Here is a 22,187-nt window from a genome sequence, read left to right on the forward strand (position 1 = left end):
GTAAGATTTCTACTCCTTTTTCCATCACTGGGTGTGTACCACATCTTACCTGGTAAGAGCTCTCCTTTTTTAAAAAATTTTTCCCTTAATGGAGGCGCTGGGGATGAACCTAGGACCTTGTACATGCTAAGCACGCGCTCTACCGCTGCGCTGTACCCCTGCCTCCTAGAGCTTCCCTCTTGGAAATGCTGTTTGAAGGAGAGTTGATGTAGAACCTGTCATTAGATCCCTATTTCCCCTTGTTTTAGAAATAGGATTGCCTTCCTTTCAAATTCTGCTTGTTTGCTAGTGCTTTTTCAAATTAATTTTTTTAGAATTTGAATAATAGATGATTAAAATGAGTTAATTTGGTTATGTAGAGATCTGTACCGTATAGTTTCCCAGATTTGTTGCTGTTCACAATTTCTTAAAGAAATGAACAGATGAGATAGCTCTTTGTTTTTTTGTATTATGGTGCTAAAAGCTTGTACTGACCTTAACAGTATGTATAGTTGAATTAAGTGTTCCATCTCTAGGCTATCAGAAAGTCCTCTAACTGAGACTGGAATTTACTTGGAGACTAAGAGAACTACAGGAGGAGGAATCTTGCTTGCCTTTACTTTTTATTTTTTAAAAATAGCTTTCTGCAAACCAAGAGGTCCCTAGTTCATATCTGAGGTAACTGCTTCAAAAAAAAAAAAAAAAAAAAAAAGGAAGATGGGTAGGGGTGGAAAGAAAGTAGCTTTATTGAGATGTAATTCATATATCATACAATTCACCCATTTACTGTGCCCAGATCAGCTGTTGTAGTGTGCTCAAGATTCGTGCAGTCATCACCAGGTCAATTTTAGAACATCCTAATCGCCTCAGAAAGAAACCCTCTAGCCTTTAGCTCTTGCCACCTCACAACCCCCATCCCTCCCAGGCTTAAAGCAACCATTAATCTACTTTCTCTCTCTGTATATTTGCCTATTCTGAACATTTAATATAAATTGAATCATATAATATGTGGTCTTTTATGATTGACTTCTTTCACTTAGCATAATGTTTACAAGTTTCATCTACCTTGTACCATGTATTAGTCCTTCATTCCTTTATTTGACTGAATAATACTCCATTAGATGCAGGTGCTATATTTTGCTTATCCATTCCTCACATGATAAGACATTGGGTTGTTTCTACCTTCGGGCTGTTATGAGTAATGCTGCTATAAACATTCAGGTGTTTATGCAAGTGTTTGTGTGGACATGTGTTTTCATTTTTCTCACATGTGCACCTAGGAGTCTGATATGCTGGATCATATATTTTCCAACGTGACTGCACCACTTGACATTCCCACCAGCAGTGTATGAGAGTTCTGATCGTTTCACATCCTTACACGTGCTTGTTATTATCTGACTTTCTGATTAACCATCCTAATGGGTGTAAAGTACTGGCCTGTGGTTTTGATTTGCATTTTCCTCTTGGTGGCGAGCATCTTTCAGTTAGATACTTGTATATCTTATTTGGAGAAATGTCTACTCAGATCCTTTCTCCATTTTTAATTGGGTTATTTGTCTTTTTATTATTGAATTATGTTTAAGTATTTAAAGGAGAACTTGAACATTGGCAAAAATTAAAGGATATTTAAAAAACCCAAATGGAACTTCTGAAGATGAAAAATACGAAATCTGAAATGACAGATACACCAAATGGGATAATCAACAGAATAGATACTAGAAAAATTTTTTGAATTTGTGGACATAGCAATAGAAACTGTGCAAAATACAGTACAGAGACTATACAGATGAGAAAAAATTTGCAGAACATCAGTGACATGGGATAAAATCAGGCACTCGGCGTATCTGTACTTGGAGTTCTCGAAAGAGGAGAGCAAGGGGGGACCTGAAAAAAATATTGTAAGAAACAATGGCTGTAAATATTTCACACTTAATAAACACTATAAGCCTGTAGATTCAAACTGTTCAGTGAGCCCCATCATCGCTGAAAAATCGCTACTTAAACTCTTGTTCTTCCATGGTTTCTACCCTCGTATGTCAGTCTTAGAAATAACTTTATTCTTGTAATATTTTTTCTTCTTTTTCACATCTCTATTATTGTATTACATGAAACATTCTCCTTTTTCTCTCATTCACCAAACCATTGTGTTCCATGTTTGCTTAAATTTTTTTCCCGCAAAGGCTTTGCCTTTATTGTATTTAGTTGTAGCCCTGGTTATGACCCATTTAAGGATCTTTCTATTCATCCTTGAATTAACTGTTGTTAAATTAAATGTTAGTTTATTTTAATTAACCACTTTTACAGGGAGTATGGAGGACAGTGTCATTCCAAACATAAAACAACAGAGTGTCACAAAAGATTGAAAACTGCTGTCTTATTTGGTTAACTTCTTGACATTTATGTGATTTAAGTCAGTTTTGTGCAAAGCCGGCGTATGTGGTCAGGAGGGAGATTTTTCTTGCCTAGTGTGGAAGCATCCTTGTAGCTTGAGTATTGATTTGAGTTAGTTATGCATCTAATACCTTTATCCTTTGACTGTCTGTCTAGTATATGTTAAGATGGGATATTTTGAAAGGATAATCCTGCTAAATATGTGGTAGATATTGTCTAGGGCAGTGCGCCTTAACCTTTTTGGAATAAGACTACATTTGAGAATCTGATAAAACTATGGACTCTTGACTCCAAAAATGCACATGATTAAAATTTACATTCAGTTTTAGGGGCCTCATAATCCCCATGATTGAGATAGAAAGTAATACAGTTTTGTACTTCATTTTTTTTATTCCCTATATTTTGTGCGTGTTACATTTAATTATATACTGTGAGACATTTATTTTCTGAAACCGTAAGTGGTATTTATATTTGGAATACACAGGACTTCAGGCCCCAAGTTTCCCGTAAATTTCACATTAGCCTTATGTATGCAACCACAGTTACCAATTATGTTCTCCTCAGTGAAGAAAAGTATAAAATTAAAAATAGGAGCTTTTTCCCCTAAATTTTTTTAGATTTATTTAAAATTTCCCCCAGTTTACATTGCTTTTAATTAGAAAAAAGTTATACTTTTCATGAGACAGACTGTGTGTGTGTCTTTAATTACATCTTTGATGTTGAATAGTGTCTGTTTCTTAGATGTTACCCTGCCATTTTTAAGGATTTCATAATTCCTAGAGGCATTGTTCCTCTTAAGTGAACCATTCTTTTTTTCCCCTCTGTCGGCTCCTGGCAGGTGAATTGTTCTTGCTTGTTGGAATAGTAGAGACGGAATAGATCTTTAGGTTGACTTTAAGAATGAATAGCTGAGAAGCCTTGTGTGTAACAAAGTCAAAATTGTATGTATCTTTATGCCTGTCTGATCGTGTAAGGTGATGTGGGAAATCCTTAGAAGAGAAAGCTAGGTGCCCTCCTGCCCCTCCCCTGCTTACTGCCCTTGCCGCTCTGTCTCTGCCCTGGGATGCAGGGCTTGTGGCGTCAGACCATGCCTGCCCTGTGGGTGCTCCTGCTCTCTGCCCCCCGCTCTGGGGCATTGTGGCCTTTTCGTCTCTCACATAAGCTGTGGGCTCTTCTGTCTCAGCCACTTTCCCCCTCCTCCTTCTGGTCTGTGCCTTCAGAGCTTTTGAGTTTCCATTTCAGTGCACCTTCTTTGAAGGTGTCTTTTTTGTAATCATCCTACCGATTGTCCAAGGCTAGTTCCTGTCAGTTTTGTAATCTTCCTTCACAGCATACTGAAGAAGTACACTTTAAAGGCTTGTGTATGTGCTTGTGTGCTGGATTTCTCGTTCTTTCTGTAGATTGAAAGCTTCAGGAGGCAGGAGTGGTGATCCTCTTGTTCAGCCATGTGTTTCCCTCAACCCCTAGCACAGCTCTTGTCCAATGGGGCCACTGTGGGCTGAATGATCTAGTGTGTAGTTGACACAAAGGCACACACAGTGAAGTATGAAACAGCCAATGTGTGTTTTCAACTGTAAATAAATAACTAAATAAACAAAAAACCAAAGGTGAATGAAATAACTTACATTTAAAAATTTTATGTCATCTTCTGTCTCACCTCTTACACAAAAGTCCAGTCTCAGTTAATTGTTGTTAATTCCAAATAACTTGTCTCTGATTTAAAAAGCCTGTTTTTCTGTCCCTCTGGTGGGTAGCTTTATGCTCTTTTCCGACATCAGCACACACAGATGTACATGAACTGGAAGCAGCAGCCTGATCTAATGAGTGCGCTCTGTTAGAGGAGTGGTAAACGGGTGTTGCAGGGAAGACAGGGTATCGCTGTGCTTGGTAGGGGAAGTAGGTAGCTCCCTGAAGGAGAGAGAGTCGAGTTGTACCTTTTGTTTGATATGCAGAAATGAGTAGGCCAAACAAAATTCTCACTTTTTTTTTTTCCTCATTCCAGTTGTAGCCACTCTGTGCCCCCCACAGGCCCGAGTGTCTTACTGAGAGCAACAGGTGAGGAAATGTAGACTTAGAGTGGCCAAAAGGCTTCACCCAAGGTGGGAGCCCCAGAGCTGGGCAGGGAACTTGGTCCCTGAACTGTCCCTCACACTTCTTCTTTTTCTCCAGCAGGTAGGGACCTCATTCCATGGGGGAAGTAGTCCTCTGTGCCTGCCTTTGGGAGAGGGCAGACATCACAGTGACCTAGGAGTGAGGCGTGGGCTAAGGGTGGGAGGGTCCAGAACTCCAGTTCTGCCCAGACACTTCCTGTCCAGAGCAGACAAGTTACCTTTGCAGCTGTTTTTCCTTTTCTGCAATTTAGGGGCTGTGATAGTTCTTGCAGGAGCGTTGGGAAGACTAAGCGGCATGGCGCTGGTAGAGTGTCTGGGTACCTGGCATGCGATAGGCATCTGTTAATGAGAGCATGAGAATTCTCATAATCAACAAGAATGGGCCATCTGGGCAAAGTATCCTTTCCCAAAATGGGGCCATAGGCTCTGTCAAGGATTAAATGAGATTATGTAGGTTGTTTAGCACAGGGCCTGGCAGATGGTCAGTATTCAGTGCCTCAGTGCCTAAGGTGGTAGTTACACTGTTATAATGAAAATTGTTTATTACTGTGTAACAAGTTATATAGCTCATGAAAAACATAAATAGAAATCTGATGCATATCCCAGTTTTAGAAGTCGCTCACCTACCATTTGTAGGATTTCCTCACCTGCCATTTAAAAATTCTTTTATAACCACAATCATTGGCTATGTTGACAAAGAATGGCTTTAGTTTTATAATTAATGTTACATTTTCATTTAGTGCTGGCTCTTAGTCTTTTGTACCTGTATAGTAACACCAAATTTCTTCAGCATTGTCATGGAATAGGTGTCCATTTAGCATTCTTAATTAATTTCTGAATAAACTTTTAATTTTAGAATAGTTGCAGAAAGCACAAAGAATTTCCATGTATCCTGTGCCCAGTTTCTCCTCTTGTTAAATCTTATGCTACTGTGTACTTTTGTCACAACTAAGCTCTGTACTTTATTCCAATTTCATTAATGTTTCCTAATGTTTTTTACCCTGTTCCCAGATCCCATCGAGGACAGCACATTATATTTGTTCATCATGCCTTCTTAGCTTCCTCTTGGCTGTTACGGTTTTTCAGACTTTTTTTTTGATGACTTTAACAGCTTTAAGTGGTGCCAGTCGGGTGTTCTATGCACTTTTCTTCAATTTGGGTTTGGCTGGTGTTTTTCTCATGGTTTGACTGGAGTTATGGGTTTTGGGAGGATGACCAAAGAGGTGAAGTGCCCTTCTCACCATAACAGGGCACCTGCTCTCAACATGACTTAACACTGAGGATGTTAACCATGGTCACTTGGCTATATAAATATTTGAATTTTTTCTGTATGGATTTGTTTTTTCTCCTGTTCATTTATATAGTAATTATTCATATCAGTATGGACTCATGAATTCATTATTATAATCCAGCACTTTGTCATTTATTTTGTTGCTCAGATTGTTCTACCTTTGCCTAGTGACAGCTCTCTCAGTTCCTCTTGTGTCCTTTTAACATGCTCCCATTGGCTTTTTGGTTTTTTTTTTAATATACATTTCCTCACTTGTTGCACTTACAAGATGCCCCAGAGTCATTTTACGTCTTCCTTGCCCCAGTCCTGGAGTCAGCCATTCCAAAAAGTTCTGGTTCTTTTGTTGGAGCATGGTGTTGGAAACCAAGATCTGGTCTCCAGGTAAATGAGCTCTTTGCATGCTAACGTCAAAGCAGAGGTGAGAGATTTAATGTCCAGACTGTCCTTACTGTTTTCCCTACTTTTCTTTCCATTTTTCTTCACTGAAAACTCTGGGAGAAAGTGTCATATGCTGCTTCCTTGGTTTATTCCCTCAACAGTTGGAGTTCATCTTTTGAGTGTATTTGTATGTCGTAGGGCATATTTATAGTTAACTGTTTAATAACTTCAGTTCAGATTCAGACAGCTCATTTGTTTTCCTGCAGAAAGTGGCTCTTCAGGTACTTGATTTCTAAGAATGACATGGAAGGTAATTCATGATATAAAATACTTTTTCCACATATAAGTTTGAATTAGAATAAGGAGATTTTTAGAAATGTTCTCACTTGTAAGAAAGAGTAGGTAGAGAGAGATCATAATTCTTTTTTGCTGTCTTTAAAGTTTTAAACATTTGTCTTACTTCTCTTTAAATTCTTAAATGTTTTGTGTGCACTTGGCATAGTGTAAGCCCCTTTGTTTTTGCTCCCAGATTTGACACAGATTTTCATTTTTTCAAATTTCCGTGCTTTAGTCTCAGAGTTCTCTTTACTTAAGCCTAAAGCAACCTTTGAATGAATCATCACTTTTATGTTGCTTTTCTTTAAATACTTTTTTGGTTGGCATTTCATTGTAAATTGCATCCACAGTGAGACTGAATGGTGCTTATTTTCACTTCTTGTATCGAAAGAAGTGTCCCCAGCAGCACTACTGCCGTACAACCAGGTGTACCCAAGAAGAGTTTTTAATTCTCTTTGGTTGTCTGCTTGCTAATCCATACCCATACGATCTAGTATTGATTTGCAAAACTTTGGATAAAGATATAGGTATACCCACACATTTTTAGAGGTGTTAGAACTGGCAGAAATAAGAAAGCACACTTGAAAATGTCTTTTCTTTGTTCCCCTTTTTAAAAATCACATTCTTGGTTTTATTTGTGGAAATGGTCCTTATGATTTCAAGCCAAGCAGTCCCTTCCCTAGCTCAGCTGTTTCCCCACTTCCAGAGGCGGGGAACATGATCAGAAGTTCTTATGTTTAAGTACTCAACTGTTTGCAGCGAAACTGCAGAAATAGCAGAAATAATCCCATTTGTCTTTCATCTGTAGCATGTCTCACATGTATTTAAGTGCCTAAAACCTTTCTGAAACCTTTCTCTTTTTTTGTTCTACTTCTTTTTGGATAGTCTTCTGGTTAACCAGAAGTGAAGGATAATGATATGAAGTCTTTAAAGCATTTTGTTGTATTTGTTTATATAATTTTATGAGTTTACTTTCTGAAAGCCTTTATCTGAAAATATTTTTTAAACAACTTATAATTGTTTTTATTTCTAATGATGAGTAAAGTTTATCCATATGGGGTAATTTTTCTTCATATATATGTTTTATGTCTTTGTGTTCTCTTTTGTTCTGCTTACTTCAAGACTGATAAAGTATATCTTGTATAAATCTATGAATGAAACAAAAGACTTCTAGAAGATCTAAGCCAGGCAGGTCTTATCCACTCACCTACCTAACTTTTTCCGACTTTAACCTATCCATTTCTTCTATAAAAAATGTTGTCTGTGCTCACAGCATCATGAATGCTTAGGGCTGATAGGATCCTCTCTAGAATACCTGTGATTTTCTGTTCCCAGTTGACCTATATGCTTATCAAGAGTTCCTGGTTTGTCCCTAAATCTTTTTAGGTCTGTTGTATGTTTTAATTGTAATTGCATAATTTAGTGAATTGTTACACAAAATATATGAAACATGAATGCAAAAGAGAATTGTAGTTTCTGTGTAAACTAATTTGAAATGCTTTGGAAGGTCTCAAGACAGGTCACAAAAAGAAAATTGCCATCAAATTAGGGATTGGAGAGAATTGTTAAAGTATAGGGAGAAAAATCATAAACATCCAGAAAAATTGCTCCGCAGAAGTGTTTAAATTCTTGTTCCATCTTAAAGAAATAGTGGAGATGGCAGGTGCTGCACGTTGGCTGTGGTACATGTGACAAAGTTGACTCGACTTTTTCAGGGACTGCACACACTGAAAGACAAGGTGGTGGCCTCATCAAAGTATTGACAGATTAAAACTTATTCAGAGGTTAAAGTAAAAATAAAATGTTTAACTTTCATATGTGTGTCAATTATCTATTGTAATGTAACAAATGATACCAAAACTTAATGGCTTAAAATAAAGACCATTTATTATCTGTGATGGTGTTGAGTGGTTCTTCTGCTTCTCATGGTGTTGGCTTGGGCTCAGGGACAGCTGGAAGGTCCAAAATAGCCTTACTCACCGGCTAGCAAGTTGGCACTGGCCCTCAACTGGGGTGGAGCTCAACCAGACTTTGACCTACCTAGGTCCTCCTTCACTCCTTTCCACCTGGCTAGTTAGTTAGGCTTTGAAGACCATGGCAGTTTCAGGGTAGTTGGATTTCTTTCCTGGTGGCTAGCTTCCCCTGGATACAGGGTAGCCTTCTTAAGGCTTTGGCCGGGAACTGGCCCCGAGTCACTTTTTGTTCCATTGGTTAAAGCAGATCACAGGGTCATCCCACATTAAGAGGATGTGATTATACAAAGATGTGAATACTGGGAGGCCAGGTTCATGGAAGGCCACCAAAGTAACAGTCACCAAAGATGTTTCAAATTTTTTATTTGCATGCTTCATTTTTAATGCTTTTAATATATTTTAAAAGTTAACTGACCACAAGTCCCAGTGATACTGGATAAGAAGTCTTCTAATAAATGAAAGTGTTCATAAGCAAACATAATAATTTGATTAAACTTGGATTCTTACTAATAAGTGTGGGATGTAGGGGTTTCAGCCCATGTTATTCTTTTTCCAAAACTAGTATCCTTATACCATACTCCATTGCTGCTGTTTTGGTCAGTAGATAGGCATCTTGGCACCTAGGGGTACGATATCACTTAAACATTGTCAGAAATCAATAATCTTTAATTCTTATATCCTTTAAAAATTTATATTCTTTAAATTATGAAATGTGATTGTATTTAAATAGAATTTAGATGATTAAGTCTAAAATGTCAAAGATAAAATTACTAACCTCACAAATCCATTTATTCACCAGATAGTTATTGAGTGTGTAATCTGCACCAGACACTGTATACAGTGGTAAAGAAGACAGATGAGGTCCCTGCACTCATGGAGCTTCCAGTCTTGTTGAGGGGATAGTTTCTTGTTCATTTCCACAGAAAATCTTATTTTAAAATATCTACTTTTGTTTAAAAAAGTGAATTTTAGTTAAAAAAAAAAGTCTGAGTGTCTGTACTGAAAAATAAAGAAGACTTGCTGGGTTTACAAAGACCCTACACTGAATGCAAAAGTTAAATAGTGAATGTTGGATAAACTTGAGATTTGATAACAGCTCACGTGGAGGTAAGCTGATAAATGCTCAACTACAGGCTGATAATAAAGATCAGCTATTAATTGGCTCTTGCAATACAAACCAACCATGCCACCTCAAACTTAGCTTAGCTCCCTTTAATTTATACTGCAGGCTGAGCAAACTGCAAGTTCTTTACAAAAGAAACAGAAAATCCAACCCCTCTTCCTACCCTTCTCCTCTGTTTCCCCCAATAGCAAAAGTCTCCCTTTAATTATTACTTAATAGAGAATAAATTAATGGGGAAGTGTAGGTGGTGGAGAGAACCTCAAACAGGTGACAACTGTACTCATAATGGAATAAAATACTTTATGTCTAAAGACTTTGCTAAAGAACTTTTAATGAAGTCAGTTTTTTTTTTTTTAAAGGGCTTTTGCAAAACCACAGATGTTTTTAAGCTCATCTAATCTAGCTTCATCATTTTATAGATGAGCTATTTCAGGCGCCATGTGGTTTACCTACTATGTCAGAGCAGAACTATTTAATCCCAAGTCACTTGAATTTTTGTCTTCCACATACTCATTTAAAAACTGCATGAAACCCCTTTGGGTTGAGTTAAAGACACGCATTTCTTAGACCAGACTGTCAAGTGTATAGTACTTTAGCAGAGTTTTATGTTAAAAGAATGCAACATTGTTTAATGTGCCTGTCAGAAGTTTAGTTCCAGAAAGACATTTCACATTTGTATGTTTTTAAACACAAGTAAGGCAAATGTTTCAGGGCAGCTGATGGAGACCTTGTACTACTTTCCTCATCCAAAATAATTGGTATCCATGGAAACATTCTGAACCAGTCAACTGACCACATTAGCTCATCTCACATGAGCTAATACAAAATGAGGTTTTGGATGCTTTTGGTTAGTTAATTGAAATGATGCAAGTTCTTTTGAACTTACAATGTATTTATTTTCTTAGATTTTGTGTCTACATGTTTTTTTTAAAAGGAAAAAAAGAAACTTTTGCTTGATTTCCCTCCCCTCCCCCCATTATGTATTGTTTCTTAGCTAAAGTTTCCAAACTAAGTTGTTTTTCTCTGGCTGCTTTTAAGATTTTTCTCTTTATCACTGGTTTTTAGCAATTTGATTATGATATGCATAATCAGAAACTGGTGGTTTTCTCATAGTTCTTCTGTTTACAGTTTGCTGACCTTAAATCTTGGAGCTTCTGGTTTTCTTCAAATTTGGAAAATTTTCAGGCCTGTTTCTTCAAAGATCTTTTTCTGTCCCTCCCTTTTCTTTTTTTGGACTCCAGTAAAATGTGTGCTACACTAGTTGATACTGTCCCATGGATTACTGATGCTTTGTTCTTTTTCTTTTTCTCTTAATTTTTTTCTCTCATTAACTGGGTAGTTTCTATTGATATGTTTTCAAGTTCACTGATCTTTTCTTCTGTTGTATCTAATTGACTTTAATTCCTTCTAAGGTATTTTTCATTTCACGTATATTTTTCTTCTCTACAAGTTCCACATGAATCATTTCTGGTCTGTTTCTGTTGATTTTTCTCCTGTTTAGGGTTGTATTTAGTAAATTTCCATAAGGTGGCAGACATTGTGAATTTTATTTATTGAGTCCTAGACTTTTCTTTTTTTAATTCCTTTAAATAATGTTGGACTTTGTTCTAACATGTAATTAAGTTACTAAGTTACTTGGATGGAATGTAAACCAGTAACATTTCCTACAGGTGTGAACACCATCTTGACTGAGTTAAGTAAATCTTAAGAAAGTATTAAATGAATAGCTTCACCTTTGTGTAGTGCCTCTTTTGAAATTCATTTTAATTTTGAATTACAAATATGGTGACTGGCAGCACATGTTTTCCTACCTCATTTTCTATGATGCATAATGAGTAAGGAAGGATGAAATGTATTATGTTGTACTGCATTCTAATATATTGCTTATGACAGTATTCATTTTCACTTCCCTGTGATTCTTTGTTTCCTGTTAGAATAATTAAATAATTTGGAAAGACTTTGAAATCAGTAAGTTGTTTATTGTGTCCATGTAAAGGTATAAAGACTAAGATGACTTTTTGTTTTGTAATAGATGGAGCTTTGAAAACAAGAGATAACTCAACTTCTGTAGAATTACTAAGGGGGTTTACTATTCTATTTTGTTTGGAGAGTGCAGCCAAATGAGATTTTTCATGTGTAAAGAAATAATTTATCCACAATCAGAGGACAATACAACACAAATATCTTTTTCTGTTTCCCCAAATTAAATTTTTCATGAAAGTTAACATTTTTTAAAATACATGCTTTCTTAGGTTCTTTTTATCAACTAAAGCACAGGACCTTGTAGATATGACAGGGGTATTTATTTAAAAAACATAAACTCACCTGTCCTGAGATCACGACTCTGTCCTCAGGGCAGAGGGCTTGCCATCGTTGACTTGGCGTAGCGAAGTTTGGACATTTTAGCTCCTCTTCAAAAAATCCTCCTCCACTTTCACTTTGCATTTCATGAATTCATTTATCCACATAATACTGCTGGATACTAGTAAAACATCCCATTTTTTATACCTGTTTGAGCCTTAGTTTTTTTTGCATAGCCGTTTATTTCCATTTTGTTTTGTTTTTTGAATCTTCACATCTCAGTTTCCTGAAATATATTAGAATATTGACCTTACAAATTCTAAGTTGATTTATTTCTTCTTAGTTTTAGAAAGATTAAGTCATGTACTCAGTCACACGTCCAGTAAGGCTGGGACTCAGCCTTAGGTCTTCTGCCTCCCAAGTTCACATTCCTCCTCAATGCGGAGGGAGCGTTTGGAACAAGGTCTTACTTCCTCTTTCACACCCAACCCCGTCTTTCTGTTTATCATGGTATTCCCTGCTGTCTGACCTTGATTTATTTAACTGACTAAATGTTTGTGCTGTAGTTTTCTGGTGATTACCATTCTAATATATGAAGTATATTATTGTGGGAAAACACTGAATGGTTTGAGCAGTTTTCTGGAATCTATTGGAGATACAAAAGTAATAGAATACAAAGTCCTTCCTTACCACTGACTTAATGGAGAAAAAAGTTATAATACTGAATTTGAAAGAATTTAGAATATGTTAAAAATGTTAAAAAAAAAGTTTCTCGTCCTAAGAACTTTCTCTTTTAAAAAAGTTGAGCAGGTAGGTGAAGAGCTCAGGTTCTGTCACTGGTGCTCGGTGAGCACGGCGCGTCCGAGGCCTGTAGTAACAAGTGGTGTCCATCATTTAGTGAGTCCTCAGGCCGTTCCTACTCCTGTTAAGCATGCGTTATTGGATTTAACCCTTACAGGTATGGAGTTTAAATATTTATTAGCCTTATTTTATATATGTGCAGTGAGGAGATTTTAAATACTCTGGCTGAGGCCCACACAGCTAGTAAACAGCACAGTCAAGATTTGAACGTAAGGCCCTCATGCCGCAAAGCCTATGGTCTTCCAAAGCCTGTGCTAAGAACTACAAAGCCATATGGAAATGAAATTAGCATCCTGGTCGTTTATAGCCATGTCTTTCATCAGCTGAATCAGCTCTTTTGCAGTGAGTATCGAAGAAATGGATATAGGAAATTCCAAGTTAATCTATAAGTAATAATATTTGTCCTGCGACTTTGTTTCAGTTAGCTTTCAGAACATCCCACCTGTATGTCTGATTGTGTGTGCACATGTGTGGGGGCACGTATACCACAATATCTAGAGTGCTCTTATCTGGTTAAAAAATCAGTTTTTGACCTGTTGCAGGGATTCTTTAAAGATTTCAGTACTGTAAATTTGAATTCTAATAATTTTATTTTTTCCCTCATGATTTTGAAATAGTTTTTGATTTTATAACAGGATATATAAATCATCAGAGAGAAAATTGGTTGTATCTTGGATATAGTTTGGAGTTATATTTATAACATATGAAGTGTATTTTATAAAGAATATTCAGAATAGGGTAGACTTTTGGAATTGTATTTATTCTCATTGTGTATAATTAAATTTTATTTTGTTAGCTTTGCAAAAAATAGAACTTTATCGAAATAGTGGTATTATTTGAGAAGTCTCCTAGGGACAGAGAATTGGCCGAATGTGTTTCCAGAGGCCAAGTTAATGAGGGATTGCATTTTGAAGATGCAGAGAAACTCTTTCCCTTTTCTTCTTCCCCATCATCCTTCTCCCCCACACGCCACCTGAGTGCTGCACTGCAGTCTTTCAGAGAACACCGAAACCTTGGCCCAACATCTGTCACCAGTGCTCTCTGCTTTGCTGCTCAGGTCGCACTTTCTGCCCTGTCTGTGCCTCATGACAAGAAAGGAGTGGACTCTGACATAGGAGCAGGACTTGCCCACTCACCAGTTGCACGTGTCACTGACTAGAGTGCACAGTGATGCTTAGTTTTGTCTGATTTGTGTCTTCTAGTCCTTTGCCCTTTTTTTCTGAATCCTTAAATTTTTAATTTTAAACTTCATTTACATTAGAAAGAATTCTGTAAACAGCAGAAACTGCACATCAGTTCTATCCCTGGGGTGCTCGTGGTGAGAGCAGGAAGGCACAGTCGTTCCTCCCTTTGAGTGAAAGCGGTCCTCTTTGTGAGTGTCCACAAATACGGACAGAGGAGGTGACAAGGCTGAGCAGGATGCATATCCACAGAAAAATTTTAGGGAGAGTTCGTAAAAGGAATTTTAAGTAGTTTAAATTTGAATTCACTTAATATGTTACTGAATGTTTTCTCTGCTTATTGTCTCTCATAGGCAAGAGTACACACTGGGAGATTCAGCTTGTAAGAATTCCGAGTCTGACCCAGAGGACTTCTCAGATGAAACAAATACGGAGAATCTGTATGGCACCTCTCCTCCCAGCACACCTCGGCAGATGAAACGCATGTCCACCAAGCACCAGAGGAACAGTGTAGGGAGGCCAGCCAGCCGGGCTAATTTGAAAGGTAAATCTTGTACTTAAAAAGCAATACGTGAAGGGTGTGGCACGCTTGGTATATAATCTTTATATAACATGTTAACTATTGATAGATCCTTTCTAGGATAACGTTAGTTTTTCCTCTTATTTTAAACTTGATTTTATGCTGCTTTTAAAATTAAAAAAAATTTTTTTTGGATTATTACCATTAGCAGTATTGTTAATAAAGGAGAAAATAATTCTCCAGAGATAACAAGGTTTGTCCTGAGTAATTGTTAAAGTCAGTGTGTGAGGCGTTGGCCTTCCTTATAGGGTGTGGACGAGGCCAAATATGGATGCATCGGCGCTCTCACCCAGGAGAGCTGCTGGCGTGCGGGATGGATGGCCTTCTTCACTCTTTGAATCTCTTAGGCTGAAATTTCTAGATTCCGTCTTGCAGACATGATGTGTTGGGCAATTTGGGAGGGGCAGGCCAGCCTTCCTGCCCAGGACGCTGCCCTCGGTGAGCAGGGCCCCTTCTCTCCGGCACGGAGCCTGGGTGGCACCCTCCTCCCACCGCGGACAGACCCTGTGTTGTACTTGCCCTTCTGTTTAGGCTCCCGCTGTCTAGGTGGTGTTCTGCCCGAGAGACTGAGCGTGTTCGCTGTCTCCCGTCTTGCTTCCCCCCGGCTCGCCGCAGCTGTGCGTCCTGGGAGGTGAGCTGACCCGCGCTGCCTGCTGCTGCCTCGTACGCTGCTTTCTGGCGTGGAACTCAGGGCACTGGAGCCTGGGTCTTAGAATTTCTCTGTTAACTTCAGCAAGCCACTTGTCCTAAAACTGATCCCATAGCTTCCTAGACCTCGTCTCCTCGATACCGTCCGAGATCGGGGTTTCACTCTTCAACTCCTCTGAGAAATTGCCCCGTATCTCATGCTCTCCCTCCTGAGAACAAACTCAGGTCCGTTTCTCCCTTTCTTTAGCCCACGTTCTTCCTCTCTTTTTGGCCGAGTTTCTCTTCCCACAGATTTTTTCCGCACGTTGATCTCTTCGTGGGTGACGTCGGCAAGCTCACCCTGCGTCCCTGTCTTGGCCCTTCCTCGAGAAGGAGGAGGGGAGAGAAACGGGCTTCATTGTGCTTACTCGCTTGCGTGAGATCTCATCCCAGGAGGAACTTCTCAGTAGTGAAGAGTCTTTCTTTCCACAGGGAAGATTTTTTTCTTTTCTTTTCTTTTAAAACTTTGTAGCAGGATGTTAACCTGTGGCCTGTCTTTACCCTCTTTGGAAAGTAATAGCTTTCTTTTCTTTTTTTTTTAATATATATTTTTTTATTGAAGTGTCAGTTTACAATGCTGTGTCAATTTCTGGTTTACAGCACAATGCCTCAGTCATACGTGAACATACACACACCGCTTTCATATTCTTTTTCACTGTAAGTTACTACAAGGTATTGAATATAGTTTCCTGTGCTGTACATATGAACTTGTTTATCTATTTTATGTGTATCAGTTAGTATCTGCAAATCTAGAACTCCCAGTTTATCCCCTCCCACCCCTCTCCCCACTCTGTAGAAGGTATAGCTTTCCATTGCAATTATGTTATCTTTAAAATCAATCCTTATCCATTGTCGCAAAGAAACTTCTCAGCTGCCTGTAGAAGTTCTTTATCTAAAATGCTGTCAGTGGAGCAGCTCCTGCTGAATCAGTATTAGTTGATACGTACTTGCTCTGTGGTGGTAAAGTGAGATGGTGCCAGTAGGACATCTGTTTTTTCTTCACTTGTTGGTTAACACTGTTTTAGAACAGGAGTTGAGAACACAATTCTCCCATTTTATAGATTCAGAAAGTGAGGCTCAGAGTTTTAAAGCAACTTCTTAAGGCCGGAAGGCTTGAGATAGTGGCAGGACTATTTTTAGAACTGATTCTCCTGGTGCACAGTTTGGCCCTTCTTCCTAGTACAAGCCGCAGGCATTAAGCTTATCTGAATGCAATACTTCGGATGACTGTACGTCTTTACTAATCAGTCAGAAAACCAGTCACTCGATACTTTTTGAGCTGTTACTGTCCTGGGCGGTGTCGCAGACGGAAGGAGGAAGGAAAGTTGTCTCTTTCCTCTTTGACTTCTTTCAGTTGTTTATTTCATAAAATTATAGAATTTTTGTGGAAGGGGTCCTAGTGACTACTGTTTATCCATTTAATAGCAAACCTAGGACACCAAAATTCATAATAATTTATTTTTTTCTTATTGCAAAAGATTACGTTTGTTCTAGGGAATTTATAAAATACTGACAAAAATAAATGAAAGTATCCATGAACCCAACATACAGAAATAGCAGCTTTTACCGTCTGTGCCTTGTAGTGTCTCCTCTTTCATGTATTTCTGTTGCGACTACTATATCATCCTATATGTACCATTTTACAGCTGGCTTCCTTTTTCACTTAATGTTTCATGAATTATGATATATTAATACATATGTTAATATCACAATAACCCAATGAGATGTAGGTTCTGTATATTACTTTCCAATTTACGATCGAGGAAATGGCACAGAGTTTCTAGGCTTTCTCTTTCTAGCTGTCCTGCTCATGGGTGTATTGGAAAGCGGCTTCATGTGCTTGCCGTCTGGTGAGTTGTTTTTGTCAGCGCTCTCGTTCAGGAATACCGAGAGAAGGTGGACCTGCAGCGCCCGTGGTGGCTGGCGTTCTGCTGGCGGGGCGCTCGTGCTGTGATGGTACAACAGCGCTTGAGAACTTCCCTGCTTCTGGACTCCGCGGTGTGGTGGACAGAGCTCAGGCTTGGCTGCCTGGATTCTAATCCTGGTTCTGCCCCCTTCTGCATATGCCACCTCTGTGTCTCATTCTCTTCATCTGTAAATTAATCTGCCTTCCAGTGTTGTAAGAGTTACATGTTCAGTAGGTATTAGCTGTCATTCTTACTACTGTAAGCTGAAGATTTCTTTCTCACTACTTGCCTTAAATTTTAAAGTAGAATTAAATAATCACATTGTTTAATGTTACTTAGTGTTCAGGACCCTTAGACTCAAGTCACATAGCTGCCAAGCTGTGGAGGTGGGACTCCAACCCGGGTGGGTCCCGTCTGGATTATCCGTCTCTTGTTGCTCTTTCTAGCCCTTTTCCTTTTTCTCACTCTGTGTTTTCCCATCATAGTTACTTATTCACAGAGCCTTTCTTTCCTCCCTTCCTCCCTTTCTGTTTCCCTTTACCTCTCTTTCCTTTCTCCTACCCTTTTTTCTCACTCCCTTCTTTCCTCCCTCCCACTCCTCCTGTACTTCTCCTTCCTTCTTTCCATTGACTCAGAATTGTGCTGGCCCCGTAGGCATGTACGTGATCGGTGTGGGTAGCCTGTCGCCAGTGGGAATCACGCAGATACTCAGGCAGTGCCATCTCTTGCAGTAGAGCTGGGACGGAGGCCAGGGAGGAGGGCTGCTGCGGGCGCCCCCAGGAGAGGGTGGAGAGGGCCTGGCCCAGGGAGACTTCTGGGACAAGAGACATTTGTGCTGTGACCTGAAGGCTGAATCGGGGAGACGAGTATTTAAGACACATTTGTGATTCATACTACTATATTGACCTCTCAGTATTTTCAAGGGCTTTTTAAGAATTAGACTGGTCAGATTTATGTTAAAAGTTTTCCAAGGAAATGTGGACTGGTGCATTATTTCTTTCTCACTGCAACAAGCAGAGGCTCCCTGAATCATACTCTTCATCTTACAACTGCAATCAGAGTTGAACTCATCTTTTTAATTAATGTCACCAATAATATTTGCATTTTCTGCTTATCTATTGCTTTGTAACAAACCACCCTAAACTTAAGTGATATGAAGGCACACGCATTGTATTGTGCTCACGGTCCTGGGGCTCAGGTGTTCAGGCCGGGCACAGCTCGTCTCTGCCCCTTGATGTCTGGAGCCCTGGCTGAAGCAGCTCAGCTGCTGGAGGTGCTGTCATAGGCTGGGCCCTCAGTTCTTCTCCGCTTGGTGTCTGCTGGGTCTCTGATGTCCTAGACAGCTCCTTCACTGACTCTGGCCCCTGGGCTGAGAGCTGCTGGCATCATTCGTTTTCCCAGGTGACATCCACGTGGCTGTCCTGGCTTGCCTCACAGCATACGGTCTCTAGGTAATTGACTTCTTAAATGGCAGCTGGCTTCCCTCAGAGCAAGTGTCTTGAGAGATCGAGGTGTAATGTGTAAGCTTCTTATGACTTAGCTTGGGAAGTCACATAGCATCACTTCTGCTGCATTCTTCTGGCTGCACAGGGCCCAGCAGAGTTCAGGTGGGAGGGGACTGCACAGGCATCAGCACCCGGAGGTGTGCTTCTTTAGTTATCTTGAGAGAATTGCTCCCACCTGCATGGAAAGCTTTGTGGCGTTTTGGTCAGTCGTGCTCTGTGCACCCTCCAGCCTCTCTGCTCCATAAATGGAGGTACCATCAGGAGCATCCCTGAAGGAATGTAAGGACACACACAGGTAACTGAGGGCACCGTGTGGTGAAAGGAGGCGAGAGTAGCCACTAACACTTCTCCTTAGTGATGGTAGCCATTTTCTTGAACTGATTCTGTGATTCTTTAAATATTCCTATTCTCATAGGCTCAGAGCCACTAACTGCTGTTGCTATAGACACATTTTTATAATTGGAAATTTAGTACCAGGTAGCCTTCTGACCAACTGGCTATCCATTGAGGGGTCCCATGAGAGAGCTGCTCACAGAACTCAGGAGCACACTTTACTGATGCTTATCTGTTTATGATAAAGGACTCAGAAACAGCCCAAAGGAAGAGATGCATAGGGCAAGGTGTGGGACATGGAGCTTCCACACCCTCTCCAGAACACAATCCTCCTAGTGCCTTGATGTGTTCCCTGGCTTAGAAACTCATCAGATCTCCTTGTTCCAGACTTTTTATGGATATTAATCTGCAGACCCCGCCCCCAACCTCCCACCTCTTCCTGGGAGGTCTGGTTGGTGGGTGGGGCTGAGAGTTCCTGCTCTAATCTTGCTCTTTCCTTGACCAGCCCATCCTGAGGCTGTCTGGGGGCCCCACCCTAAGTTGCCTCTTTAGCATAAATTTTGGTATGATTGAAAAGGGCTCCTTATGAATAAATAAAGACACTTCTGTCAGGAAATTCCAAGGGTTTTAGAAGCTCTGTGCCAGGAACCTAGACAAAACCCAAATATATTTCTTATGTTAAAAAACAAAATTCAGCCAAGTACATTTGAAGATTTAATGGGCTTTATTCATGTATCAGGAACCATCTCATCTCGCAGCTAGCAGGGCACTCTGAGCGGCTGTGCAGAAACGGTAGGGCTTTGTACAGGCAGAAAGGTGGGGAAGGGAGCTGTTAGCCAAAGGAAAGAAGGGCTGTTTTTAGGCCAGGGCATCTTTTTTATGAGGATGAAGTAGGGGATGGCAGGGACTGCATCATGCAGATTACCTCTTCCTCTGGGGCATAGAAAGGGCCTGCTTGACAGATTACTTTATTGGTATTGACCACAAAATTCCAGACTGTTCGACTAAGATTACTTCTCTTGGAGAGATTGGAACTGCAGTTAGGTAATGTATGAAATCTAGGCTTGCCATCGTGGGCTTTCAGCATGCAGGTGACCCCATTTAGGGCCTGTGGTTTTCTTTCCATCACTTACTACCCCCCAGTGAGCAGTGTCGAATACTAGCAAAGACATGAGGAGATGGCAGCTTTCCTACAAGGCTGGTGGGAGAGTAAGTTGTCTCAATCCCCGTGGGAAACTGATTTGTTAACACAGCCAAATTGAGATTAGTTATATCCTTGACCCAAGCAAACACACTTTTGGGAGTAGACTTTAGAGAATTTCCTGCAAGTAGACTCAAGAAGTTCTGCAGAAGGGCTTGCTGTGTCATCCATTGTGATCTCCATGCATAATATGAGTATGCGCAAGACAGGGAAGTTCAAATCAATATTGTCGGTGTTTGTCGGCTTGGGAGAGGACTGAGCAGAGGAGCCTAGGGATGTAGGACAAAGGTGAGGTCACCATCGCCCATGATGTTGTGTTTCTTTGTATTGAGGGACTTTAAAACAATTGCCAGTTAGATGTGTTTAAAACTACTTCATTCGAGTTTTCCATTTTCCTGATTTTGTTTCCCTGGGAATGTTAAAGATATTTTTGCTTTCAAAATATTAACTTCTGCTTTTAGAAGCTGTGATAAATATATAACGATGTTATGATATCTAGGTAAAGAGAGTTAGCTTTTTATTACCTAAAAAATACCAGCTATGTGACATCCTCACTGATGTAATGTATGAGTTTAGCTCTTGAATAAGCTCACTGATCAGGCTTGATTTCAAACTTTGATGAGTAACAGAATTTAGCTGTGGGGTTATTTAAGATCATATTTTTGTATAATGGTAAATAACTACTAAATTACAACAATTAAAATTTTGGTAAGTTTGGACAATAATTACCCATGTGTAGCTGTTTCTTTTTAAGGCGGTTTAAGAAAGAGACAAACTATCTGCTCCTTAAGTTTTAATTTTTTCTAATGTGGCAGAAGGAAGTAAATCCAGTTCATCTCATAGTGTCAGTAGGTTAAATAAGGATCAAGACACCCAAACCAAAGCACTTTTTAGGGCGAATCTGCCTTTATAATCGTTATCAGCTCTATTTTGCAGCAGTAATGTAATATTGCAGTAGCCAGATGATAGAAATAGTTACACTGGAATTTGTACGTACATACACGTTAATCTCTGTCATTGACAAATACTTCAAGGTGTGGGTGTGTGAGTAAATGTGTGTTGTTTTTTGCTCAAATAGTGAGATTAGCAAGTTTTTTTTTTTCCTTGAAGAAGTATAACTGCTATAAAATTGAGCTTGTGAAATACTCACAAGTCAGATTCAATCTGTGCAGTTAGAGAAACGTTCATTGTGGCCCAGAGTGGACTCTGTATTGCAGCGCTTTAGTCCAAGCTCAGCCTGACTTTCAGGGTTCTGATTTATACTCCCAGGCTACCCATATACATGCAGACTCACTAATTCCAGCCAGACTCTCTTCTTGTATGTCTTTGTGTCTTTTCATACTTTTATTCTCTGGCTTAAAATATTCTCTTGCCTTCCTTGCTACCCTTATTTAAGCTGAATCCATTCTTGAAGGCCCCCAGTCAAGGACTTGGTCTTATTTATGGTGTCTACAGATTACTTAGCCCACCGGAATCTGTCTTTTGTGGCTCTCAGTATCTTAAGTTTTCCTTGGTCAGTCAGAACTGCCCTATGAGCAGTTTTGACAGATGTAGAGGTGGTGTGATGGCACAAACACGGGTTGAGATCCCTGTCCTACCGTTTACCATCTGTCTGACTGTCCGTGCTCTGTCATAATCTTCATCACAGTGCTCTTGTGAGCTGTATGACACTTTCTGTAAAGCCCTTACCTCGCAAATGAGGGGATTGAATAAAGTAACGTTTCCCAAAATGTGTCATTCTAGCCAGGTTGAATCAGAGAGACCGGGACTGGGACCAGGAATCTGCATTTTAGCAAGAACCTGAGTGATTTATTTTTTTTCTCCTCAAAGAAGTAAAGTGTGGATTTTTTTTTTTAAAGTGAGGATTTATTAAGTGATAGGATGCTGTTTAGAGGCGAATGGGCAGACTCAGGTGAGTAGCTGCCTGAGTGATTCTTAATGTTTACTGAAATTTGAGAACCTTGAATTAGAAGATCTCTAAGTCCCTTCAGATTGCTGACATTCTTTGATAGTCCAGTACATCATTGCTCTAAAAATCATCTCACATTT

The 22,187-nt window shown here is 39.5% G+C and overlaps 1 protein-coding gene across 3 annotated transcripts in view; it reads left to right on the forward strand.

Annotated features, from left to right (window-relative positions):
- The window catches only part of MAP3K4 (mitogen-activated protein kinase kinase kinase 4), a 103,358-nt gene that overhangs the window by 17,294 nt on the left and 63,877 nt on the right, over nucleotides 1-22,187 (forward strand). For all 3 annotated transcript variants that reach the window (XM_032485300.1, XM_032485298.1, XM_032485299.1), the window contains exon 2: nucleotides 14,279-14,469. In XM_032485300.1, coding sequence (XP_032341191.1) covers nucleotides 14,279-14,469 — 191 coding nt within the window. The remainder of the gene's footprint in view (nucleotides 1-14,278; nucleotides 14,470-22,187) is intronic.

This window comes from Camelus ferus, chromosome 8, assembly GCF_009834535.1.
Source record: "Camelus ferus isolate YT-003-E chromosome 8, BCGSAC_Cfer_1.0, whole genome shotgun sequence".
NCBI lineage: Eukaryota > Metazoa > Chordata > Mammalia > Artiodactyla > Camelidae > Camelus > Camelus ferus.